Source organism: Pteropus alecto, unplaced genomic scaffold (assembly GCF_000325575.1).
Source record: "Pteropus alecto unplaced genomic scaffold, ASM32557v1 scaffold190, whole genome shotgun sequence".
NCBI lineage: Eukaryota > Metazoa > Chordata > Mammalia > Chiroptera > Pteropodidae > Pteropus > Pteropus alecto.
In genome coordinates this window covers 1216816-1243844 of record NW_006430462.1, presented here as the reverse complement: position 1 = coordinate 1243844, position 27029 = coordinate 1216816, and the positions used below count along the sequence as shown (strand labels likewise).

Here is a 27029-nt window from a genome sequence, read left to right as displayed (position 1 = left end):
CCGCGCGCCAGCTCTACGGAAACTAGGAGGCCGGAGGCGCGGGCGGCCGGTGATACAGGGGTCTCTTAGAGGCGCGCGCAGGTACCAGGTGGGACTCGCTGCCGCCCACACTCCGGATCTGGAAGCCTGATCCCCGGGCTACCTGGCTACTCTGGCAGGTGGGCGGTCCGGGGACACCGAGGGGCTGGACAGCGACCGAGAGCGCCTCATCGCGGCTTTTCCGCGCCGTGACCGGACCCAGATTGACCCCAGCGCCTTTGCTCACCAATTCTCCACCAATTCCCAGTCCTTGGAGCTGAAGCCAGACACTTCCCAGTACCCTAGACGGTTACCAATCGCTTTTTGGTCCTTCGCAGTCGTTAGCGCCCTTTTTCCTGTCTCGCTGATGCACTGAGGCCACGTTCTACACCTCCCGCCCCCGCCCGGGCCATTGCCGACCAATCTTGACTCCCTAGGGTCGTTACTGCCACTTCACAGGCTGCCAGAGCCTTCTCTGGTGACATCCCAATAGCTGCCCTACCCCAGGGCCATTACCAGCCTCTTCAGGACCTTTCAGAGGTAAGAGACTGGACCTGGGCAGTGCAGGGCCCAGTCCTCTGGAAACAAGGGATAGGCGTTCTCAGGCTGCTGTCCTTTGTTTCAAGAGCTTAGAGCCTCTCCACAGGCATCCAGATGTGCTTCAAAGAATACCATGAGTGTGACCCTATGGAGGCCCACCTCAAGGTATCTAGAGCTGAGAACAGATAGAGTTTGTACAGGCCATCAGAGATTCAGTGGGTTCCTCTCTGACGGCTTCTCTCTACCAAATAAGCTTTAAACAACTCTGTTGTTTTCTCAGGAGGATGACAGATGGTGAGCAAGCATTTGAAATGTTGCCGGGGACGTTAATCTTGGAGAAAGTGACAGTAGGCCTACAGTTTTGAAGGGACCAAAAGATTGTCTTTTGGAAAGATTAGACCTTGTTTTGTTTTCCTGCAGAGTATTATTATGCAGTCCGTGACGGTTACTGGGAGGACAGTTTTAGCTTGGTGGAAGGAGAAATTTAACACTATGAACTATCTGTTTCTGGAGAGAGTAAGCCAGAAAACTCAAGTAACTTTTGAAGATGATTTTTAAGAGATAAGGAGTGGAGTAAATGATGCCAGGGTCGCCTTCGGAATTTGAAATTCCGTAATAGTCTGAGCTGTTGTTCCTCTTGTGGGAGTTTGAAAACCACTTGTTAAATTCTTTGTCTTTTGGAAATTTGCCCATCTCCAGAGTTCTTCAGTCTACTTCAGGGCTGCCAAGGTGACAGTTCCTCAATTTAAGTATCATTATTACTACAGCAGTTATCTTATTTGTATAGCTGTCCTCGCACTCGGAGCTTCACCCTACTTATTTAATTTTAATTTTCTGTGGGGCGTCATTGTTGAAGAATCTAAGGGATTTGCTCTGAAGTCCTGTTACCCTCTCTTTTATTTTGAAACAATTCTTGACTTTCTAGAAAGCTCTTTTGAAGTATACCATTTGCTTAACCCTGCTGGGTCACATGCTCTCTTGTGGGTTTCTGAAATAATCTATTCCTTGTGTTTATTTTAGGGCCAAGGCACTGATATCTGAACAGGAAGCTTCAAAACTTTTAAAAGAACCTCCAGAATGGTTTTGAACCAGACAAGCTAGAAATCACCCCAGAACTCCACCTTCAGCATGCACCTCCCTTTTTGGGCTTTCCTGGCAAGGAGTTTTTTGAAGAGGTTATTCTGTAGAGATCCAGAGAGCTGATGCTCACAGAACCAAATTAGTGGATCTGACTTTTCTGTTAGAATTCTCTTGTTTTATTATATTCGCTCCCAGAGTTCTAAGAGGTGTAGAGGTATTCATGGAACTGAAGAACCTGCAAGGAGGGAAGTAGAACTTTCATGCTGAATAAAAACTAAGCAAGTGACAGTTGTGACTGAAAATACTTAAACCTCCCACATCCGGGTTTATTGGATCAGGAACACAGAGAAACGGTCACTGCTGGGGAGAAAGAACCCATAACTGGAAAAGAAAACCCAAATAAAGAGAATGAGGGTGACCAGAAAGTAAATGGCCACCTCCAGCTCAAGAGAAACGAAGTCAGCCTCCTGGTGAGTAGCAAGGCCTGACGTGGTTTAGTTTCTGCCAGGCTCCTGGATGGATGTTTTGGGTTAACTGAAAATCTCCAGCGAGACTGTCTTGATTTTATTAAGGAAGAAAAAGTGTCATTTTCCTCAGAGTTACTGAATCAAGCGTGTGAGCCATTTCTCATCAGAGCTGTGTTGTAGCCTCGCAAGCCTCTTGCAGTGTTCAAATGAGTCCAGCCTTGCTGGTAGATTGTAGAGAAGATAACCATGGTTGGATCATGCATATCTGATAATGTTGTGGGCGTTGGAGTCTTTAATTTTGAAAGACCAGAAATGATTGCACTGCAGAATTACACCATGAGAAGATGTTTGGCCAGTCTTCAGGTTATCTCTTGATGGGTGTTACACAACATCTGCCTGCAACTCCATTGCCTTCAACCCCAAATGGGTTAAGCTTCTCTCATAATTTGTTTCAGCAAACATTAATCAAGGAGATGAGCATTAAAGGCATGGTTTAAGTAGAAAGAGCAGGGTTTAGTGACTGATACATATGTGTGGAAGTCAAAAAGATGGAGCATTTCAAAATGTCTGCTTTTTTTCTTGTGTGTTCTTGGAAGAGTGGGGGTGCTTTCAACCAGAGAACATAAGGAAAGGGTAGAATGGGGCCCGTCAGTGGGGTTTCTGAATTGAGTTTAAAACATTTTTGAGGCTTTTTGATCTGGACTTGCCCTGCAGCCAGTTGCACATCTGAGGAAAGCAGACTGAACAAGAAAAGAGTTAGTGCTTGTCATCGGGAAGATAAGGTGGGAACCAGAGAGGGTGGTGGGAGTCCAGGGGAGAAGAGCACAGGTGACAGAGTGGTCACGGCTCCTCCTTAGATTCTAGGTTTAGAAGTAAAACTCAAGTCCAGCCTTTGTGGAGTTTGCTTTATGATCTTAAAGATATAATTATACTGCAGAGTAGACAATAAGACTTTAGGGAAGAACATAGGGTTGTGGAAATTGAGAAGAGATTCCTCTGGAGATCAGAGGGATCGTGTTTGAGTTATTCTCGTAAAGTTTTGACAGGCAGAGAGGGGTTTGTGCTTCTCTGATCTCTCAAAGGCCCCTGTTTTTCCCATTGTAGACTCACTATCCTGTATTGAAACATGTACTTTATCGCCATGGCCCCAGGGCCAGCAGAGGCAGCACACACTGTAGGCCCTGCAGTGTGTTTGTTAAATGAATCTGTAAATTCCTAGTAGAAAGGATACTTCAGGAGATCATCGTGCCCAGCAGTTGTGAGGAGTGCATCTGAGACATCCCTAACTTATTTTGTTATCAGAGCCTTAAAAGAGTTTACCAGACCATGTGGTTATATAGTTAAGGTTCAGTGTCTTAAATTAGAGGCATCATTGTGGGCTATCAGTCTTTCCTTAGCTATTTGTCTGTCTTTCACACAGATGGTTTGACAGCTGGATAGAGGCATATTTTTAGTTTGACTCCACTGCGTTTATGAAATGGTTTTTATCTATTTGTAGCCACTGGGTTCAGAAGGCTTTTCAAACACTGAGTAATGAGCTCTTCTTGGGCTGGGAAATAGGAAGCTGTGTTTTCAAATGCCCTGATCACTGGAAGAAAGGAAACATGGCTCCGTTCTGTTCTCTTGCCAGGTGGAATTATTTTTTTCTTTATGATGGTTCAAAGGTAAAGGAAGAAGGAGATCCAACAAGAGCTGGCATTTGTTATTTTTATCCTTCCCAGGTAAGCCACATATATATTATTGTTCTGTGGGGATCCCACTGCCTCAAAGCAATGACTTTTCAAAAGTATGAGGTTTACATTAGGGCAGTTTTGTTTTGTTTTAAATAATCTAGGAAATTGACATTTCTGCTCTCTTATTCTTAGTTGTACTATTTTTTGTTGTTCTGGCCTTCAAACTCCCAGGCAGCTGGGTACTTCTGCCTTCTCTAGCTCTCTGTTACCGTCATAATTTTCTGTCTGCCCTCATTCCTCCCAATTTTTGATCGGCTTGTTTTAAAAAAATAAAACTTTTATTCAAATACATACAAAAAATAGGAGAGTATTATGAACCCTCATATGGCTGTCGCCAGCTTCAACAATTATCAACACTGCCAATTTTATATGACCTATCCTAACCTCTCCCCCTCCTTTTTTTTTTCTGGAGTACATTGAAACAAATCCTAGACATGGTGTCATCTCACAAGTATCAAGTAACATCTCTAAATGAAAAGGACATTTTTTAACATCATACCTAACAATTACAATAATTAGTAACAATAATTCCTTAATATCATCTGATAGTGTCTGTACTCAAATTTTGCCTTATTATCTTAGATGTTACTTAGACTTACCTTCCTTCCTTCCTTCTTTCCTTCTGACTCCCTTTCTCTCTCTTTCTTTTTCCTAATCAGGATCCAAACAAGTTCCACATATTCCATTTGGTTATTTTGCGTTCGAAGTCCCTTTTACTGTATGACACTCCTCACCCACTCATCTTTTTCCCCCTTTGCCATTGAATTACTAAAGAAACCAGGTCATTTGTGTAGTAGAATGTAAGAATGTCCCATGCTCTGTATTTGGCTGATAACCTTCTCACGGTGGTGTCATTTAGTGTCTTTTATCTGCTCTATTTCCTTTAAAGTAGTAGTAAGATCTAGACTCCCTTCAGTAGGTTCAAATTTGGTTCCTTTAGGCCAGAATTCTTTATATATTTTCTGTTCCTCACATAATGTCTGGCTGCCCCACAGCTGAGTTGATGCTAAGACTGATTAGGAGGTCTGTATATTCACTCATGTGATTACTCTCTGACTTGGATAATTGGGATTAATCTAGGCTGCTTTGGTCACTCTGCAGGGGATTTGAATAGGGATGAAAGGCTCATGCTTCTGCCCATGCACATGGGTTAAATTATATTATAGGATATAATCCTGGGAACAAAAATGTAGTTCTGTGCAGTCATCTTATGTGTTCATTGTGAGTATTCTATGATGGTTTATTCATCTGGACAGGTGTTGGCAAACTGTCTAAAAAGAGCCAGAGTGAATATTTAGGCTTTGCAAGCCATATAAGGTCTCTGTCACATATTCTTTGCTGTTGTTTTGACAGCCCTTAAGAAACATAAAAACCATCCTTAGCTCATGGCCCATATAAAAACAGATGATCCAATAGATCTGGCCTGCAAGCTATATAGTATGCCAACCCCTGCTCTAAGGAATGACACAAGAGTTCAACAATTTCAACTTTCTGTCTGGAATTTGCTCCTTTCCCATAGACCCTGCTTGATCAACAGGAGTTGCTTTGTGGACAGATTGCTGGAGCCGTCCACTGTATTTCTGACATCTCTGGCTCTCCTCCCACTCTCATTCGTCTACGGAAACTTAAGTTCGCCATAACGGTTGATGGAGATTACCTTTGGGTAAGTTGAACAGGCAAAACTAGTGCTGACAGGGTCACCTTTACCATGAGTCATTTATCTTTGTGATAAGAATTGTGATACGGTTTAGAAAATAATGCTCTCCATAGCTCTCAAGCCAGGAACTCTTCCTTTCTCCCCATGTGCTGTGTCCAATATTGTTCATGATTCCTGTGTCACTCTCCGCAGGTGCCCATCATACCTGATGCTCTCCAAAACATTTCTGACATATCCTGCATTGCACCTGGCTGATTTCTCCTCTCCTTTGAAAGACTTAAGCCAGTCTTTGGAAATTCTCTTTACTCTGTTTTCTTCTGTATACTGCATACTTCCTTATACTCTCCACACTTACTGGGTAAGTGACCCAGAAACACTTAAGACATGGATGCATATATATTAGGTTTTAAAAAAACCATTAAAAAGAAAAAATAAAAACCATTTCTTTACAGCCTGTAGTGTCCTGTCCTGTAAAGTGCTATTTTCCTATGCCTACACTTATTTTAAACGGTTCCTGAGGTGAACGGATGTTTAAGTGTGAGGAAGTATATTCAGCTTTGCAGGTATTATTTCCAGTATTTTATTACAAAAATTTCCTAACATAACAAACAGTTGAAAGAGTTTTACAGTGAATATTCATACAGTAGGCTCTTGAACAACACAGGTTTGAACTGTGTGGGTCTACCTGTATGTGGATTTTTTTCAATAAATATTATAAATGTATTTTTTCTTATAATTTCCTTAATAACGTTTTCTCTATCTTACTTTATTGTAAGAATACAGTATTTATTACATATAACATACAAAGTATGTGTTAATCGACTGTTTATGTTAATCGGTAAGGCTCCTTGTCAATAGTAGGCTATTAGAGATTAAGTTTTTTGGGAGCAAAAAGTTACATGTGGATTTTTGACTATATGAGGTGATCTGTGCTCCAGCCTACATGTTGTTCAAGGGTCAGCTGTACCTCCTAGATTCTGCAATGCACATTTCATTGTAGTCGCTTTATTACATATCTGTTCATCCCTTTATCTTCCTATCAATTCAGTTTTTATGTTAATGCTTTTCAGAGTTGCACACATTAGTATACTCCTCCCCAACCCCCAGCCCCAAATACTTCATCATGCATAACGTTAAATAAAGCTCAGTATTTATTTGTGGTTCTTTTTTCCTTTTGACGCAAGATTTACATATGATGAAACACACAAATCCTGAGTATACCATTTGATGCATTTGGACAAATGATGCGCCTTATAACATAAATTCTTATCAAGATACAGAATATTAGCATCACTCTCAAAAGTTCTCTGCGTCCTTCCTCAGTTAATTATAATCCACTCCCCTCCATCCCACACAACCATTGATGTGAATTTTTCCTGCCATAGATTAGTTCTGCTTGTTCTAGAGCATCATATGAGTGAAATAATACGTGTAGCATTCCTCTTTACAGGTCCTGTCATGCCGCTTAGTGTTTCTGAGAACCAACCATGTTAGTGCATTCTTTTTTATTGTTGAATAGTATTTCATTGTCTGAATATGTCACAGTCTCCTTTCCAGTCTTCTTTTTCTGGATACATGAACTATGTCTAGTTTGAGGCAATTAAGAACATTCCTATACAAGTCTTTTTGTGGACATAAGTTTTTATTTCTCATGGGTGTATATCTAGGTGTAGAATTACTGGGTCATGGGGTAGGTGTATGTTGATTTTATAAGAAACTGCCATCCCTTTTCCCAAAGTGATTGTACCATTTTACATTCCCACCAACAATATATGAGAATTCCATGTCCTCATCAGCATTGATGGTGTCAGTCTGTGTAATTTTAGTCATTCTGCTGGATGTGTAGTATCTCATTGTGGTTTTAATTTGCATTTCCCTGATGACTTAATGATATTAAGGCTTTTTCATGTGCTTAATGGCCACTCGTATATCTTCCTTCAAGAAGTGTCTTTACAAAGCTTTTGCCCATTTTTTAAATTGAGTTTTTCTTTTTTATCGAGTTGTAAGAGTTCTTTATGTATCCTCAATACCAGTTCTTTGTCAGATATATATTTTAAAGATATTTTCTCCCAATTTGTAGTATGCCTATTAATTTTCTTAATGATATCTTTTGATGAACAGACATTTTTTACTTTTAATGAAGTCTAATTTATCAGTTTTATGGTTATTGCTTTCTGTATCCTGTCTAAAACCATTGCCTACCTCATTGGAGAAGATGTTCTCCAATTTTTTTATAAGTTTTATAGTGTAAGCTTTTAAATTTAGGTCTTTAATCCATCTTGGGTTGATATTTGTGTGTGATGTAAAGTAGAGGTCGAGTCCTTTTTTTCCATGTGGATATCCACTAGTTCCTGCACCGTTGTTGCAAAACTTTCCTTTCCCTATTGGATTCTTTCCTTTGGCTCTTTCATTGAAGGTCAGGTGACATTTAAGTATGGGTCTATTTCTGGGCTGTCTGTTCTTTTCCATCGATCTATTTGAAGAGCCTGTAGGAGTACTATACCACCTTGAAGTCAGGTCATATAAGTCCTCCAACATTATTTTTTCCAAGATAGGTTTGGACATTTTGGATTCTTTGTATTTCCTCTATAGAATCAGTTGGTCAAGTTTCTAAAGAAAAGCTGATGGGATTATGATTAGAATTGCATTCAGTCTAGGTCAGTTGGGGAAGAAGTAAGCACTCACTCTGTGCCAGACTTGTAAACTCTTAGGTTATGTCAGTGAAGAAAACAAAGGTCCTTGTCCCAGTGGAGCTTACATTCAAAAGGAATTTTGCAATTTATTTTCTTTCAGGTTGTTTAAGTTTCTGATGATTCCATTAGCCCTTTTCCTGTTTAGAAAAAAAAAGTACAGCTTACATAGAAATGGTACATTTTCTAGGATTTGACGTTTTCAGTGATCAAACTACTAAAAACAGAATGCTTTAGATAAAATGATGTCATTGGTTTTCAAAGACTATTGCTATAGTAGAGTGATGCGAACATAATAATAAAAGAGATATTTCATGGCAAACTTTGAGGGTAAGGTTAGAACTGTAATCTGCAAGTTATCTTGGGGCAAATGAGAAACGGGTTAGAAAAAAGTCCTTGAGGTAGAATTACTGAGTCAAAGAACATGAACTTTGTTCAGGCTCTTGAAACATATAGCTAAATTACTTTCTAACTGAACAAGTATTTATCTTCCATAGAAGTAAACACTGCACTCAGCATAAGGTTAGGACTGTAATCTGCGAGTTATCTTGGGGCAAATGGGAAAAGGGTTACGAAAAAGTCCTTGAGGTAGAATTACTGAGTCAAAGAACATGAACTTTGTTCAGGCTCTTGAAACATATAGCTAAATTACTTTCTAACTGAACAAGTATTTATCTTCCATAGAAGTAAACACTGCACTCAGCATTTTGGACTTCTAGAACTGTGTGACGGTTCAATCAGTTTCTGTTCTCAAAGTACTTCATCCTTTGATGGCTATTCATGAAATAATTTGAGCCCAGTGTTTGCAGTGAAACCCCTGTTAAACATCCAATGTTCAAATACAGTTCTAACACTACAAGGGGCCCAAAAAGAGGTCAGCATGGGCTAGAGTAATCAGAACTGGCACCATGGAAGTGCTAGAATCTGTGGTGGGCACCAAAGGGGATGGGCAAGTAAATAGGGAGGAGAGTATTTCAGGTTGGGCAACAGAAGTATAATGCTGTCTGTGGAGGCCAGCTTGGCTGGGGTGGAGGGTGTGGGGCCAGGCCGCAGATCCATTTCAGTGAGTCATGAAGTCTGGCTGTAGTGAGGCCTGGATGGCCAGGATTCTGGCCCTGGACTCAGAGTACAGGAAAATGCCTTTGTTGCTGATTTCCTTTTTTACAGGTGCTGGGCTGTTCTCTGGAGCTCCCTGATGTCAGCTGCCAGCAGTTTCTAGGTCAGCTGATTGGATTCTTTAATTTTTACAATGGACCTGTTTCTCTGGCTTACAAGGTATGAGGATAGTGTTAAGGAGTCTTATGTGGGGCCTCTTGAGCAAAACCGATATTGCCAAAACACAACACTTAAATCTGGGGTCTATTATACCTTACATAAACACACTATGTCCAGCAACAAAGTCAAGGACTCCTGGAGCCCCTCTTGGTTGCCTTTGTTTCTCAGTGGTGTCAGTCACATTCATTCCAAGTCTTTATTTCCATCTCCTCTCCCTGGGATGGTTGCCATCTTTTCCCCACAGGTGCACTGTGTCTGTGGTAGGTAGGGGTAGGAGGTGAGATCTCATGTGTGTAGGAATGCAAAACAGGTCCTCTCTCTGGCCAGTTTACTGTGTCAAGAATAATTTTTATGGTAGTTGGGATCCTTACCAAAGAGTGTGTCTCTTAGAATCTTAGATACTGATCTCAGGCTGTTTCTGTTTTAGAACTGCTCTCAGGAAGACCTGAGCGCCGAATGGGACACCTTCATTGAACAAATTCTGAAAAACACCAGTGATCTGCATAAGATATTCACTTCCCTCTGGAACTTGGACCGAACTAAAGTAACATTCTCATCCCCTTTATTCTTTCCATGTATAGGAGTAGAGCTTCTGGACACTCTTTTATTTCCCCCTTTAAATGAACTATGTATCGAGACAGGTGACTAGAGTGTGTCATTTTGTAGTCAGAGTGATTGTTAACATCTGCACTTAGATTTCATGATGCTCCTCACTAGCTGTCTGAGCTTGGACAAGTCATGTCCCTTCTCAGAACCTCACTCTCCTTATCCATAAAACAGTATCATAACACCTGCCTCCCAGAACTGTATTGATGGTGAAATGAGATCATACCTAAATGACACAAAGTAAATATTCAGTAAGGGTATTATTATTCCACTAATTCCCCCAAAGTGTTGAACTCAATGATCTGAAGGTCCCCTTTTCTCTCAATATTAATATTACATGATTTAATTATACTCAACGTCAAAAATGCCTAGTGCTAACATTTTAAAAACAGGGTCGCCATATCTGGGAGAGGGTGGTTGGGAAGTGTTTTGTCTCTTTGAGCCATTCCATTTGCCTTTGGCACTCAGTGAAATGTAGGCTGCCTGTGTGGCTGACCTGACCATGTGTGCTACCAGTAGCTCTGTGTCCTTGATCTTGTTGAACATCACATCCTCAGATGTGCAAAGGGAGGTGCAAGGCCATGCTCCCTGAAGAAACGACCACCTGAGTGAGGAGATGAGACCTGTTCGTGATACCAGCCTTCCGTTATGTGTGGGCTGTGTCTTAGGGCTGTCACAAGCGGTGTCCATTTAACAGGGATGTGACACTGTGACTGCTAGAAATGGGGATGGGTTTTCCCTGCTCTTGTTTGGGCTTCTGGAAGTTGACCCTCTCTTCTAACTTTACAGAATGGCTGCTTAGGATTGGGCTCTGTCTTGAGGCCATGAGAGAATAAACTCAGCTTCTTCACGTGGCAGCAGCTGCAGAGCTTGGCTCTGCTAACTCTCAGTTCTAACAGCTAACGGGTACTCGCAGGTTCTAGCTGCCAAGCAGGAAATAGAAAGAGACTTTTAGCTATTTCTGGCCATTCTTGACCAGGTTCAGATCCTTTTCTGGTAATTTTAGGTACTTTAGGCAACTGACTCCTTACAAGGAATGTGGAACTGAGGCATATTTCCCCAAGTGAAAAAGTTCGTGATGTTTTCACTTTATGTTATAGAATAGAATTACTGGAAACATCAAGCCAGACATCAAGCCACCTGTGTCGCAGTGGTGCTTGTGCTTCAGAGGAAGGGTAGAGGATGGCGGTGGGGGTGGGAAGTGGGCTTCATCTGGCACCATGCCCCGCATTTGAGACTTTCGGTTCTCCTTTCCTGCTGCCTCCTGGTCTCAGCATTGATAGTCAGAGTTTCTTAGTCAGTCTGCTTTGTCCCCTGTAAAAAGCCATATGCCCTAGTCACTGTACTTTTCAGCTTTTGAGGAGGCCTCCTGGTTCCAAGAATTTGGCATTTCATGGTGTCAGCAGTTCCGGGTATAGAGAGGACACAGATTTTACCGTGTGACAGTCTCCTTTTTCTGGGCTTTGGGTCCGTTCTACAAGGCCCCTTTCTTGCTGATTGCAAGCTTGTTAATTTGTGGGCATGCTTCTTACCCTGCACAGGTGGAGCCCCTCCTCTTGCTGAAGGCAGCCCTCATCTTACAGACCTGCCAGCGCTCCCCTCACATTCTAGCTGGCTGCATCCTCTATAAAGGACTGTGAGTAACACCAGACCTCTCTCTCCCACCCTATTTCCCTGCTGCCGACGTGATCATCCCAGTCGTGGCCACCTCCAGATCACAGGCAGGAGCTCGATCTCGGGCCAGTTTCAAGTGGGCTGGCTTGGCAAATATCAGGTAGTTTAGATTTGATTTAAGGCAGAGCAGCCTTACCGCTTCCACTCAGGCTCCTGCTGGCCTCTTGGCTGTGTCTATCTCTTGGTTGGCCTCTGAGATCTCTCGACACCTCCTCACGTAGTTGGAGGGCCGGCCTCTTCATGAGCCCGAGTGCCTCAGAGCCACTCCACGCATCTTCCAAGGCCATTCTCCTTGTAGAGGGTTTGTTCTCAGCCCAGGGGCAGGCAAGGCCCATGCTGTGTGCCCAGAGATTTCTGACAACCAGATGAATGTGCAACTGGAAAAGCTCTCCAGGTTCTTATAGGGGTTGGAGGCCTGACAGGCTGGGTTCCCAGGCCTGGCTTCTCTCTTTGCTAGCTATGTGACCTTGGACAAGTTGCTTGATACCTGTTTTCTCTACTGAAAATTGAAATACTTTGTGGAGAATGAAGTGGGATGACAGAGAAGGACCGAGCATAGTCCCCCTTTCACAATGGCTTTCAACATATTAGACCCCTCGCTCCTTTCCCCTGTTTTCATTATGATTGTTCTGAATCAGCTTGTGGTACCTCCAGGCTCAGTGGTGACAGGGTCATTAAAGATGGAATTTTGTTCTTTTTCATATTTTGTATTTCTTATTTGTTTTTAAATTATACACCTAATGCATGAACACATTCTCGTTATAAAAAATGAACCCAGAGAGAAACACACAGAGTACAATTGAGAAGTTCCCCTTTGTTCTCCCTCACTCTCAGCGCATCCCCACAGTTAGCGTTTGGAGTGCGCCCTTTGTTCTTGCTGTGCGTTTTCACACACCTATAATATGTATTTTTGATTTTGTTTATTTTTGCTATCTGTGTAAATGGGATCACATGGTTTCTTAACTTAATGTGTAGAACTGAGATTTCTTTCTCAGTCCATATTGGTTCACCTCATAGTAGCTGCACATTTCATGGTGGTATGTATACCTTGCCATGATTGATTTAACTACTCTCTTTTTGGTGGAAATTTAAATTGTTTACCCATTTTTTTAACGATTTTACCATTTTTCCCTGTGATGAACATTTTCTCATGCATACTTCTTGGTGCTAGCCAGGTCAAAGGGTTTGGACATTTAAAATTTTGATGGAAATTGTTAGAGTGCCCTCCATAAGGGCTGTACCAGTTGGGACTTTACCAGCTGTGTCCACATGATCCTGGCCAATATGGAGAGTCAGGAATCTTTTCAGTTCAGAGTCCTGCAGTGTATTTCTTCTCACGGTGTCCTTGTTCCTGTGTCTGACCTTCTAGGATTGTTAGCACCCAGCTTCCACCCTCCCTTACAGCCAAGGTCCTGCTTCATCGAGCTGCACCTCGGGACCAGGTATTGTAAAGTCCACCCACCTGGCTGGGATGCTTCTGCACCCAGGTGGCAGCTGGCGCGGCTGAGCCCATGCTAGATAGATGGGGCTGGCTTTGGGGGTGGTTGTTTCTCTTAATCTTGTTAGGCTCCTGGGTCAGTCAGTGTGATTTTCCTCAAGGGTGAAGTCATCATCAAGGCTGAAAGAAAGTGTTTCTTTCCTCATGATAGATTTGGACAGTAGTTTTTCTTCAATCCAAGTGGAACTGAATTCAACTTCTCTCAAGGGCTTTATGTCAGAGAGATGTTAGATTTTAGAGTTAGACTCTAAAGGATAACTTAAGAAATCAGAAACTCTTAAAACTTCTTCCATCTTACAGTTATTTAATTTTTTTAATGAAAAAAAGATACACATTCATTGGAATAAAATTTTCCAAAATTGCAGAGATAGTCACTGCTAGCATCTGGCATACCTCCTCTCTGTCCTTTTTTCTTTTGTTTTACTTATTTACTCTTAGCGTCCGAAGCTATAGGTTTAAATGTATCGTAAGGCTAGCTCTTTGCACTTGTAAAATCAGACATTTAAAATGATGATGCAGAGAACATTTAAGATCTTGCTCCCCAGCACATGTCCTCAGTTTATCTCAAATAACATCTTATAAAAATTTGAAAACAACAACAACAACAAATAACGATGGCAGGGCTCTCGTCTAGCTCCTTCCCCACTGTTGGCAGAGGTGTCATTGGAACAGCCTTTCTGGTAAACTATTTGATGAGTGGGTTAAGGATGCCATTTCCTTTTTTCCTAATAATTCAGCTTCTAGGATTTGATCCTCAGAAAATCATCTACCAGCTGAAAAAAGTTTATACTCAAAACTTTATCGCAACAGGATTTATGAAAGTGAAAAGTCAGATATAACTTCAGTGTCTGAGGTGGGAGTTGGCAGAGTATGGCCTGTGGGCCAGTTGCCTACCGAGTTTTATTGGACAGCTTTTGAGTTACGACTGCAAGTTGAGTAGTTGCGACAGGGAGCGTATGGCCCACAAAGCCGAAAATTTCCTGTCTCACCCTCTACAGAAAAAGTTTTACCTGTTGCTAGTCTAAAGTAGAGACATGATTGATTTACCTCCACCACTTTAAACTTCATAAAATTTTAGTCAGCCGTTTAAAATGGCCAAAGATATTTTAGTGACAGGATGTGTATGTTATTCTTTAAGCAGAAAAATAGGATTTTATATAATATGGTCTTAAAGTATTTTTAAAAATGCATAGACTTAAAGGAAAATATGCCCAATAATAATAGTATTAACTTGTGGATAAGGGAATTATATGTGTTTTTTTTTAAAAAAACATTTTGTCTAAGCTTACATAAAGAAAACAGGCCATATCACTTCATAGGAGTGAAAGTCACTTCATAGGAAAGTCATTTTGGCTAGAAGAGCAGTTTTTGTTTTTGTTTTATTGTGGTGGGCCCTTTTGGAATCTTTGGGTTGAGAAGGCTGGAAAGCTCTTTTGAGAAAATTGTCAGGTTTCTCACCTTGATTGTGAACCAAAATAAACGAGAGATCTGGCATAGTATTTTGTTTAGATCAAATCCATTATCATGAGGGTCGCAGGACCTTCACACTGTTATAACGGAATTCGTGCGAGTTCTGCGTTAGGGCTATTCTAGGAGACAGGTTCTCTGAAAGTATAAATGAGAACATGAATCCTCACTTTTATTCCCAGAGGAGAGAAACTGAGACATCAGAATGGAAAGCCTGATGTGCGTTGGGTGGAGCTGCTGCCCTATAGCCTGTATGGGCCCAGCTTCGCACCTTCCTCCAGCCTTGGTGGTGAGCAGGCAGTTTGGGGGAACCTCTCTTCCACTTGCTTTGCTCTGGGCATGTGCTGGGGACAAGCGTTCTGGGCCTGGCTAAGTTTTATGAGCAGCAGATGGCATAGCGCAGTCCTGATGGTCAAGTCAGGAGGAGAATGTGGTGTCCAGTGCCAACTCCTGTATGTGTTTATTTTCAGAGAATACCTACAGGAGGGGATGCCCTGCAGGAACGTGGTAAGTAGTGAGGTACATTGTTGCATCTTGAGAATGCAGTCTTTTATGCTGCCTGTCCCTATACAAATCCTGTGGAGGCGGAGTCACCCCACGTGGTTATTTCATCTGCTCATAAGATTAGGAAAGTAGAGCTTCAACTACAAAGTTACCCATTAAATTCATAATTGTAAAGCTCGTGACTTTAGGTACACTTTTTTTAAATTAAATTTATTGGGGTGACATTGGTTAATAACATTATGTAAGTTTCAAGTGTACAGTTCTATAATATATACTGCATTGTCTAGGCACACCTTTTAAATCCCCATTTTCAGAGCCTCCTTAACTCACTCTAATGAGACTGCTCAAACAAGTTCCAGAGGGTCCTCATTAGGAGGAGGCACGATAGATGGCAACTGCCAGAAACACCTTTTGCAGGATGTAGGGGCATCCCCCAGAGGGCTATTTTGTGTTCTTTTGAAGCATAAGTTGGGGCACATCCCTTTTGTCAGTGGGAAGTACTTTTTTCCAGCTTTTGTCTTTTTTTAAAGTGCCACTAAATTTTTCCCCACCAATCGTCAGCCTTCTCCACAGTAAAGGTGCCCACATGAGTTCTTCCTTGCTGATCACAGGAATTGTGGCAGTTTTATGTTTTTGTTCTGGACTGAGGAGTGCATCACAGCTCTGCTCTCTGAGCTGGCGTGTAGGTTTTATGCATCACCCCAAGAACCGTTACTGCCCTCTGTCTTCTCTGGCCCAGGGATGGGCCCTCTCCTTGTTGCTTTGTGATTCTAGGAGTAGCTCTCCCCCCAAATGTCCACATCATGCCTGTTTTTGTGACGGAAGAGGAAGCCATCAGTCTCCATGAGTTCCCAGGGGAGCAGATGACTAGGTAAGGGGACACGGGGGTTTCATCTTAAACCATGCTTTAGGGGTGCCCTCACATGAGTTTATCCAAACAAACATCTCATCCTTCCTTAACTCTGTCTTTTCCGTGCTCTGACCTGGAAGGAGCTTCTGGAATTTCAGCACAGAGATAAAAGGCAGCCAGTATAGTGATATGAGGGTGGGTTTCAAATCCCACATCCGTTGCTTATCAGCTGTGTGACCTTGGGCAAGTACATTCCCTACCTGAGCCTCAACTTTTTCATCTGTAAATTGTACCCAGTAACATCTACTTCATGGATTCATTGTGAAAGTTGAAACTAGTGTATGCGTAGCACCCATTATAGGGTCTGGCTTACAGTAGACCTCCAAATGTGGGTGACTCTTACCCAGTGGGCCCTGCTGTTTTCAGCAGGTGATCCTGCCATCACTGTGTGAAGCCTTGAGAGCCAGGCATGGCCTTATTTTCATTCCTGTGGTTTGACCATGATGGCCTCTTGGGCTCTGTGGTGTCATGTACCCACTTGTCTAATAGCCCTGCTTTTTAAGGAAGCAGTGCTTTAGTCTCCCTTGAGGCGGGGCACTGGCCTTGCAATCACTCAGTGTGTCGCTCCTCACATGTTCTCACTTGTTTGCCAGCTCTCCTGCATCTCCAGCCAGACTCCAGAAGCCCTCGGCCCGACACCCTCCAAAGGGTGCACTGGAAGAAGACACCAGCAGGCATGAGGAATCCATGGCCTGGACATGGGCGACCACCCCGGAGTCCAGGCCCCCTGACGGAGGTTGGCCAGATGGCACTGGAGAGAATGGACCCTTTTCTAATTGTGATCTAGAGAGCATCCAGCCTGCAAAACTACACAGCACTGCCAGTGACGAGGATTCTGGTCTCAGCTGCTCCCAGGTGAAGGAACTTGGTTTGCCCAGGGGGAAAGAGGAACTGGACTTGTCTGAAATTCACATTCCGGAAGCTCAGGAAATGGGAACGTCCCCAGGTTATTTTGCCTTCCCGAGTGCACGTGTCCCAGATGGCGACGGTCTTCGTTGCAAGGAATCTGTCAGCGACTCTGGCAACCTGGAGCCCAAGTTGTCTGAGGCCCCGCCTGTGGGCACAGCCATCAGTGGCAGCCTCCCTCCTTCCACTCCTGACATGCTCACCCAGAATGGAGCCCTAGAGCAGCAAGGAGACCTTCCTGGGGACAGCAGCCAAGCCCTCATTCCCAGGGAAGACTTCCTCCCCAGTAGGACAAGTGGGCCATTGTCACCGCCTCGCCTAGGTTCGAGGCAGAGAGGAACTAAGCTTCTTGTGAGGGAACAAGGCGTGGACCAGTGTGTGGATGGGGTTCATGAGAACCGCTCAGCCCCTGGCCCAGAATGCCACTCAGGCTCCGCAGACTCTCCGGGCGACGGCCCCTGTACAGACAGCACTGACTCCACGTTGACCTCAGCATCCTATGGAGGACTCGTGCGCATGAACCTCTACACTCACAGTGTCAAAGGGCTGCTGCTGTCCCTGCTGGCTGAGGACCCGCTGCTGGGAGACAGTGCAGCCATCGAGGAGGTGGTGAGTTTGCTCAGACCTGTGCCAGTCCCTATGGAGCCCACTCTTCCCTCTTGGGAACATGGACAGGCAGGCAAGGTGCTCTCCTAGGGGACAAGGGCCTTGCCATGTGACCATGTGCAAAAGGCCTTGTTTATATGGTGGGGATGGTGTTAGTACCTACCTCCCTGGCTTTGTGAAGGTGAGGCGAGTCCAGTGAAGAGCTTGTCTTGGGCTTTTGTGCTTCTTCCAGTTTCTTGGAGCATAGGCCTCGGGAAGGGGAAGATGAGTTGGAGTCTTGGTTTTGGCCATGTGACTGTGCGCACAGGCCTTTTCCTCTGAGCCTCTGGTTCCTCTTCAGCAGTGTGGGCCTGGTGACAAGTGCTGCCCTTTCAGACACAGTGTGATCACGCAGGCAGTGACCAGATGCACGGGATTATTATGCTGTCACCACCACTAATGGCCTCTCTTCTGAGCCTGGACAGCTCTAGGATCTGTGCTGGCTACAGTCTGTACTCTGTAAGTGTCACAGCCAGGGCTGGGAGTTCTCCGGGAAGCGCCTTCCCCCTCGCCACCATCCTGCTTCCGTCCACAGCCCCTCCACTGTACCGGGGTGATCTGGAGCTCCTTCCTAGAGGGCCTGGGACATCTGAAATCCTAACTAGCTCCAGAAGGCTCCTCTTAACCCATTCCAGCTTCTTCCCCACTTCCAGTGGTACCTTCTCTGGGGCCTACCCTAGAGATGGGGTTGCTATAGTAACAGCCTTGCTGTAGTTGGCAGAAAAGTGGTAGCAGTAAGAACAGCAGGTTGAAATTGCTGCAGGGCGAATGGTTTCCTGGGGCTTGCCTTGTTTTTGTTCTTAAATCTAAGTTATTCTAAGCCTGTGTCATTAGCATGCAAGGCTTATGACCCTCCATAAATGAGCTAGTCTTTGGAGCATAGAGGAAGAGGGATGGCAGTATCCTTTGCTCAGAGCCCAGGCCAGAGATTGCTTCTCTCCAGATCTGCCTTGCTTATTTCTCTCTTTTCCACAAGCCAGTGTCACGTGTCCCCAAGTGGTGGCCTGTTTGTTTCCCTACCCTCCTTCACCAGAGCTCTGAGTGACTTCTCCACTTCTTTCTTATAACAACACAGGGACCCAGGATTGCAGTTTTACATATCTCTTCTACCTCCCTAGGCCTTGGTTTTCATGGTCTCTTCTGCTTAGTGCTGAGTTGTAGACATGATATTTTGAAGGCCCACTCTTTGGATGCAAAAAAGTAAATACGATATCTTTCTTTTACCTTCCTCCCAAAAAGAAAAAGAAAAAATAATTCAGGCTGCAGTGGAGAAGAAAGCGAATTAAAATATATTCTGTACATTCACTATGTGCTATCTACTTTATATCTTTTTTTAGCCAGCCCTTAGAACAATTCTGGGGGTAGGCGTTGTAACTCCTGTTTTACCAGCAAGAAAACTGGGCCTAGTTGAGATAAAGACTTAAAGCAAGTATTAGGTCCAGAATTCTTGCTTGTTTCTCATCCTCCTGCTCCAGCCTCTCCATCCCCACTGATCTGATCTCGGAATGGTAGGGAGGAAGGTGTAGAAAAGGGGAGATGCCCTGCCTTCTGTGGCTCTTGATATGGACCTGTCACATGGTCTGTCACATGGTCTGTCACCGCAGGGCCACGCTGAGTATGGGTTTTCATGTAGGGTAGGGTTTGGTGTATTAGGTCCAGAATTCTTGCTTGTTTCTCATCCTCCTGCTCCAGCCTCTCCATCCCCACTGATCTGATCTCGGAATGGTAGGGAGGAAGGTGTAGAAAAGGGGAGATGCCCTGCCTTCTGTGGCTCTTGATATGGACCTGTCACATGGTCTGTCACATGGTCTGTCACAGCCTATCCATGCTGAGGGCAACGGCCACTATGGGTTTTCATGTAGGGTAGGGTTTGGTCTTGTGTAGGTCTCAGGAAAGAGAATGCAGCTTAATGGAAGAACTCATCTTTTCTAAAGAGAGTAGGGGCTAATTTTGATCAGCCTTCTGTTTTATAATTGAGAGAGACCGTTTGTTGCCTTTTTGTCCCAGACCTGATTTCCTTCCCAGCCTCTGCTGCTCTCTAGGAAAGCAAGGCCCCTGCAGAATGGTAAACTACAGCTCAGATGTGACAGTGAGCATACCCCGCTTAAAAGGGCTTCTTGTTGATGTTACACACTGCCAAGGCACCCTGGTGTCATTTTACCATCTTATCTTTCATGGATCAACTACTACGTCTTTATGTTTGCCTAGGTTGTGGAGTCATAGAGGGGATGAGCAGGGAGCAGCCAGGAGAGATTGGAATTAGAATAGGCTCAGAGGGAACAGAATAGGCTCACACCAGGGGGCAGCATAGAACCACTGACAGTTTCCTGCTCAAAACCCAAGGTAGTCTCACTGACCTTCAAATACAGTGATCACATCAGTTATTTATGGTATGCTAGGACATTGAGCTATCTCTTTACAGTAGATGAGCTTGAGTTTAGTTCGAGTGCTATCATAAAATATGACAATGAACCCCTCCCTCATGAAATGGTGCTTCCGAGTGAATGTATGTTACTGCATCGTTTCTTCTGCACCTTATGGCACACTTTGACATTTGAGCCACTCGCTTTGCTGTGGACTAGAAGCCGGAGGGAGGATCCAGGAATTAGCTCCAGCTCCATGTCTCGTAAGGCTGTGGTGAGGATTGAATACATAGTGACATATCCAGGGGTTGGCAAACTTTTAATGTAAAGGAACACATAGGTATTTTCTACTTTGTGCAACTACTTGTCTCTGCTGTTGTAGTACAGAACCATAGATAACACGTAAATAAGTGGCGTGGCTATGTTCCAATAATACATTATTAATGAACACGGAAATTGGAACTTTATATAATTTTCACATGTCACAAAATTATTCTTTTAAGTTTTTTTCCTAACCATATAAAAATACCAAAACCATTCTTAGCTCTCAGGCTATACAGAAACAGGCAATGGACTGGATTTAGCCCACAGGCCATAGTTTACTGACCCCTGGTATGTATGAAAGCACCTGGTTACCAGTAAAATATTGTCCACATTATCTGCTGTAATATTTTGTGACTGTATTTATGTCTAAGTGATTTTTATCTTGAGTACAAGTTAGGCAGAAGATCCGAGAAGCAGAGTTCAGTGCCAACAGAGAAAACTCGAGTTTTGGCATGTCTCGTTCTCTGTTCCCATCTTCCCTTCCTCTGAGCACCGGCCGAGGATAGGGAGGACGTCTGTTACCAGGTTCCCCAGGTCCAGAAGCTTCTGGTGAAGCTGTGGGTTGACTTTATGGTGAACGCTGTGGAGGCACGCGCACGCGCACATTTGTTACCCTCTGTGTTGGTGAGGCTGTACCAGCGACCTGAACAGGGGATCCTGCGCATGTCTTTGATTTGACCATGCCCCTCAGTTTAAACCAGATAGCTCAGAAGTTGAATGTGCTTGCCATGGGATCGGCTCGTTTATCTGTTCGTTTAGTAGATATTCCTTGAGCACCTACTAGGAGCCTGACACTCTGCTAGGCATTGGGATACAAGGATGAGTCCATAAAATAAAACCTTGTATGTCAGACCTATTGCTTTTGAATGCCATTTCTAAGACATTCAGATAGAAAAAGTAACGTAAGCCTAGTACACTACCAAAAATCACACTTAAGCTTCATGACATTCACCTCAGAAACATTCTGTTTGCATCTTTGTACGTTTTGTGTGCACTTATTTTATTTACAAAGCTATTGAAAAAGTTATCAGTCCACAAAGTCATATGTGCTTATTAAAGAGATATCACTTCTTTTTTCTTGACTTTATAAAAATGCCTTCCCTTGGGGTAGCACTTCAGAGTTTAGAAAGGATTTTTATGTATGCTATTTCACTTAATCCATTTAGCAGCCCTGTAGTATCCCCATTTTGCAGATGAAAAAATAAAAGAGAGAGAGGTGCAAAAAATTCAGTAACTTGCCCCTGGTCATCTGGCTAGGACTAGGCAGAGACAGGATGTCCTTCGTCTGGGAGCCATCTGCTGCCTGGAAACAGTGGCCTTCTTATGGCTGAAGCAGCCCCAGGGGAGCTGCAGGAGTCCCCGTTGCAGCCTGAGTCCATCAGGATGTGATCTGTGTACTCGGTCAAGCCCAGAGTGGAGCTAAAGAATACCGCAGAGCCATTAGAGTATGACCTTGTAAGAGAATAGTTCAAGGATGAAGAAAGCAATGCATGCTCTATCATTAGGTTACGAAACTAGTATCAGTCTTTATGGTTTGATCCTATTTTTATTTTATAAGAAAGCATCATATTAAATGGTATAGTCCAGTGTTCCTAGCTGTACCTGCATATGACTCTTCCCTGGGAGGATTTTTAAAACACACTGCTTAGGCCTCACCTCCTGGACAGTCTTCTCAACTGGGTTCCTCCTCAGAACCACAGAGCACAGAAAACCATTTGACTGACATGTCTCAGACCTTCCGAGCATGGTGCATGGCTGGTATCATCCTAGCTGCACAGTGGAGAACTTCTCGGCCCAGGCCCAGTTGAGAAGCATGGTGGGGAAGATGGGAGACCTGGCCAGCTGTGCCGTAAAAACGTGTGGCCTGGGCGGGAAAGTCATGGCTCGAAGGAGAGGTACCAAGGGGCTAACAGTGGCTATTTCTGGATAGTGAGATCGTGGGCCATTTCTCTACTTTTTTCCTTCTTAAGTTCATTTTTCTGCTCACCACTATTTTCTGAGTTTTCTACAATTTAAAAATGCATTAGAACATAAGGGCAGAAGTTAGTACTTATCTATTAACAGGTAAAAACAGGGTCCTAGTCCTTTTTGCTAAGTCAAGTAGCCACGCACATAAGCTTAGGATGATTATTTGCTAAGTCTGTGGCCTGCTGAGTTTAATTTGCAGCTGTGCCCCTCTCTCGGCCCCTCTGCAGTACCACAGTAGCCTGGCATCCCTGAACGGGCTGGAGGTCCACCTGAAAGAGACGCTGCCCAAAGACGAGGCTGCCGCCTCCGGCAGAACGTACAACTTCACGCATTACGACCGCATTCAGAACGTGCTGACAGGTAAGGAACCGGCACTGCGCACAGAAGGATGGGCCCGGGGCACCTGAGTGGAGGTTAGAACTGGGGTCTGCTGCACCGTGAGTGTTGGTGTTCTCCCCAGAGTTGTCTGACATGCAGTTAGTTAGGATGTTGCTTTCTAACTTGGAGCCCAGCTCCCACTGCATCTAAAATTTGCTTGGCAAACACTTCCTTGCTCATTTGTGATTTTTTTGGCTGTTTCTCCAACGTTATGAGAGAAGTACACACATGTTCAAATATCTGTGATAAGGTCTGCCTTAAAATTTTGATACTCATGCGCAAATCCGGTGATGCTCATTTCTGGGGACGGTGTGTACTCTGCTGTGTGGTGGCAGCTGTCAGGGCCCAGCACCCCGAGCAGGCCTTTGTCTCCCCTTCAGCACCCGCACTCATGGCTGTGAGCCATGTTCTGTCATAGTTGACAGAGCTGAGTTGGGGGGCGGGGGTGAGGTAAGGAGTCTGATACTCATAACTTCTGTCCTATTCTGGAAGCAAACCTGCCACAGGTGGCCACACACCAGGATCGCCGCTTCCTCCAGGCTGTCAGCCTGATGCATTCTGACTTTGCCCAGCTGCCCTCACTGTATGAGATGACCGTCAGGTAAGCCTTCCTCTGAGTCACCCTCACAGTCCCTGTACCAGGAACCAGCTTCTCAGGGATCTGGGGAAGAGACCTATTCATAAGTCAGTGAGGAACGTTGCAGTTAAAGAAGACATTATTCACTCCTGTGGCTGCCATTATCTACTCTCATTCTTTCCTGTGCCGTGTATTTTCTGGGTCCCATTCTGGGGCTCAGACCTGCTTTAGACAGTGGGGTTCAACAGCGAGGAAACCAAAGGTCCTCACACTCAGAGCTTTCATCCATTACTGGAGAAGGATGGTTTTTGTTTCCTTGTCATAAACGATGCTGAAGCGACAAGTCATGAGTGCTCATTATAAAAACATTCAGATTTCTCCCAGATCTATAAAGTAAAACATTTCCTCCCCTGACCCATCGACACCTGAAAGATACCCACAGTTAATAGTTTGGAGTATATTACTCCAGGTTTTATTTTTTTGGGTTTTCATTTCTTGTATATGAAACAGATTATTAGTATTTTTATTTTAATTATTTTAATAGTCTTCTAGAAAAAAGAATCATATTGATGTATTGTTTTATACACTTTTTTTTAATTCAATTGCATATCTTGACTGTCTCCATGTCAGTAGATGTAGATCTGCTAATTATTATTATAATTTACATTCATTATTTAACCAAATGAATTCTACTTTTTCTCTCTACATGCCTCTCTGTGAAACCAGTAGCAGAAAATAAGGCAAGTTAGTGGGTCAGAGGGGAGTGCCTGCTATGTGTATATTATCCCGTTTAGTCCTTGAAATGATTTGGGCAAGTGCATTTTTTATCTTCATTTTGCAGATGAGGAAATTGAAGCACAAATAAGATAAGCGACTTGCCCCAGGGTCATTATTAAGCGGCAGAGTCCAATCTCTCTGACTCTATAAATGCATGTTCTTTCCACATGTTTCTGGTTTCAGGAGGGCAGTGTGGTCAAGAGGGAGGAGCGTGGGCTCTGGACTCACATCGATGCACTCTAGAACCCGGGCTAGCATGGTGACAAGGTTCTGATGCCTGCTGCCTGCCACACTGGAGGGCCAGGCGTTTCAGCTGCCCAGCGTCATCTCTAGCCAATATTTCAATATCTTTCCGCAATAAAAGTGTCTTCTCTGGCTTTAAGTCAGAGCTGCCCCAGGCCAGCAACCTAGATGTGGTTTGCATCTATAATCACCGGTTTGAGAACTGGTTGTGTTGGGGTTGGGGTGTGTATTTTGTGATTGATGGAAATAAGTAAAATGGCCCTGCAGTATTTCACCTTCCTTGGAGCTGAGAGTGTTTTAGCACTGGGATGTCTAGCTTATTTTAATAGTAGTAGAAACAATGGCTATGATTTCTTAACTACTCACTGTGTGCTATGCAATTTATATGTATTTTTACATATTCCTATTCATTTAATATCTTAAAATATCTCAATGAGGGGTTATACTATTGTCAGATCCACTTTACAGGTGAGAAAGCTGGGGATCAGAAAGGCCAAGTAATTTAGCCACAGGCACAGAACAGGGCTGGGATTAGCTTGTAGCCACCAGGCCGCAGTACCCCCTCTCCATGGCTATAATGACTTGTCCATGACTTGTCCTGCTGGATAGTGAGTGGCATAAAACACTTAATACTGGTGGGCCCTTGCTGCTCCTCGAGGCCCCAGAAGGAGAAGGTGGAAAAGGATGGAATTCCCCTCCCACCTTGCCTGGAAGGAGAGACCTGGGTGAGGGGGGTCTTAGTGGTTCTTGACTCTACCTTCTTATACTAGATTTGGGGACACTGAGGTCTAATGAGGAAATAGTTAGAGACAGGCAGGATCGAGAAGCCATCTGGTTACCTGGCCCCAGAGTTGGTTCTTCCCAAGTGGGTCCTTCTTTGAACCAGACCCTCATCCCTCCCTCTTCTGTCCCCTCACTCCCTACACTGATCTAAACGCCCTGGTATGTGTAGAGGACTAGACCCCTTCCTTGGACACTGTCAGTGCTCGTCAGAGGCCTGACAGCATCACCCGCCTCTGGGCCTCAGAGTCCTCATCCATCAATTGGGATAACACCACTACTGCATAAGGCTGTGTGAGGAGTCAGCCAGGCTGCTATTATATCAATAAAATGTGTATCGGTTCATTTATTCAGTTATAACTTCAGGCCCTATGGCTGTGGCCAAATGAACAGTCCCAGCATCCAGTGAGTTGAAAGGGAAGGGAACATGGTTATTGGCACTGAACCTGAAATTCAGTTGAATAAGTAGAACCTGGAGCTGTGACAGCTGCATGCACAGCATCTGACATGCAGGGCCAATCTCAAGTGCCTCTCGACGTCTCTTTGTGGTCTGAGATTTGCACAGGCAGCGTCGGACTGTTGTCTTCTCTCTTCCTCCCACAGAAATGCCTCCACAGCTGTGTACGCCTGTTGCAACCCTGTCCAGGAAACCTATTTCCAGCAGCTGACATCGGCCACGCGGAGCTCTGGCTTCCCAAGTCCCCAGGACAGTGCCTTCAGCCTCCCAGGCAAAGCCAAGCAGAAGCTGCTGAAGCACGGGGTGAACTTACTTTGAACTGGGCTGCAGTGGGAAGGTCATCAGCCCTGGAGACGACTATCAAATCGAACACCAGCAAAGGAAGCTCTGTCATTTTTAAATGAGAAAAGCCCTTCTATTTTATTTTCCTGGGAATATTCTCTTTTTCAGGAATGTAATGGTGTTTGAGTGTTTGGTACACCATTTGCGGATTGGGGTGTGAGGGGGCAGTTCTTCAGGTCCACAGACCTAGAGTGTGTAATAAAGACTTGTGACACTGGCAGCGTTGGGGCAGGACAGCACTCTGGCTCCTTCTACCGAAGGGGTACGAGGCCAGTTAGTTTCCTGAGGCACCTGACATCTCCAGCTGCTGTCGCATCTTAGCCTTACCTTGTACCACACAAATTCATGGTGGCATTTTTTGTAGAACCTAATTATCTCTAGTCTAGTGTTTGTGCAGCCCTGTGTCCAGGAGGAGGTACGAGGTGTGACTGCACAGTGAGGAGATGGGCTTGTTACCCAGCAGACTGGAACACCCACTCTCAGGTGGTTGTTGGCGTGGGTCTCCCGGGTGGGCTGGATACTTAATGCTGGGAACAGTCAGGGAGGCTGGAACCACCTTGTTGGGATTCTGGAACTGGATTCAACACCAGGAGCCTATTCTTTGAAATACCTGCAGTGGGAGCAAATCTTGATAACATGGAAAGGAGTTGGGAGTTTAGTGATCACCAGAAGCCCTGGAGCATTGGGTGGTAACAGGCCAGGCTGTGTGCCCTTGGTTAGAAATGGGCTGCGCAGCTGGTTTCTCTTGAGCGTGTCCCCAAATGGAAATTTCCAAAATGTTTTGGGGCAAAGGCAGAACTGTGTTTTTCAGCAGTAGCTTTGTGCAAGGGAACCACATTCCTTTGTGTGTTTCTGAGCTGGTGTAGTTACACCAGTTCTATGACATTACAGTCAGACATGTCAGAATAATACGGTACGGACCACAGAATGAAAATATTTACCAAAATCTTAACTGAACGTTTTGCTGCAAGTACTGAGATTTCATTTGAATACCACAATGTTAATAATTCAATGTCAGTGAACAAATATGTTTATGACATGGTCTTTTTCTTGAAAAAAGTTTCCAAGGACTAAAATAAAATAGCCAAAAATGCTACTGAGTTCTGAGTAATTAGTGACATCTCTAGTGACAAAGTTAAGGTAGAGATAT

At 44.2% G+C, this 27029-nt stretch overlaps 1 protein-coding gene across 4 annotated transcripts; it reads left to right on the top strand.

The window, feature by feature from the left end:
* On the top strand, nt 1–26979 carry HPS4 (HPS4, biogenesis of lysosomal organelles complex 3 subunit 2). 4 transcript variants are annotated; one of them, XM_015590900.2, is made up of 14 exons: nt 1–88; nt 1579–2108; nt 3736–3826; nt 5358–5501; nt 9353–9460; nt 9888–10004; nt 11608–11702; nt 13110–13182; nt 15176–15212; nt 15984–16080; nt 16713–17634; nt 22553–22685; nt 23196–23304; nt 25684–26979. In XM_015590900.2, exons 2-14 carry the CDS (start codon nt 2068–2070, stop codon nt 25853–25855), a joined length of 2139 nt encoding a protein of 712 aa, XP_015446386.1. In that variant the 5' UTR covers nt 1–88; nt 1579–2067; the 3' UTR covers nt 25856–26979. The 4 variants fall into 4 exon arrangements, with proteins under 4 accessions (XP_015446386.1, XP_015446390.1, XP_015446382.1 ...); XM_015590904.2 differs by having other exon boundaries at nt 17–81; XM_015590896.2 differs by having other exon boundaries at nt 21–158.
* The last annotated feature ends 50 nt before the right edge of the window (nt 26980–27029 follow it).

What these genes read in the sequence shown, in the direction of transcription:
- HPS4 (XM_015590900.2), top strand. Translation starts at nt 2,068, where the DNA reads ATGGCCACCTCCAGCTCAAGAGAAACGAAGTCAGCCTCCTG. An exon ending in GTTATTTTTATCCTTCCCAG is followed by an intron (nt 3,827 to 5,357) that starts GTAAGCCACATA and finishes CCTTTCCCATAG; the next exon opens with ACCCTGCTTGATCAACAGGA. An exon ending in GTGCAGCCATCGAGGAGGTG is followed by an intron (nt 17,635 to 22,552) that starts GTGAGTTTGCTC and finishes GCCCCTCTGCAG; the next exon opens with TACCACAGTAGCCTGGCATC.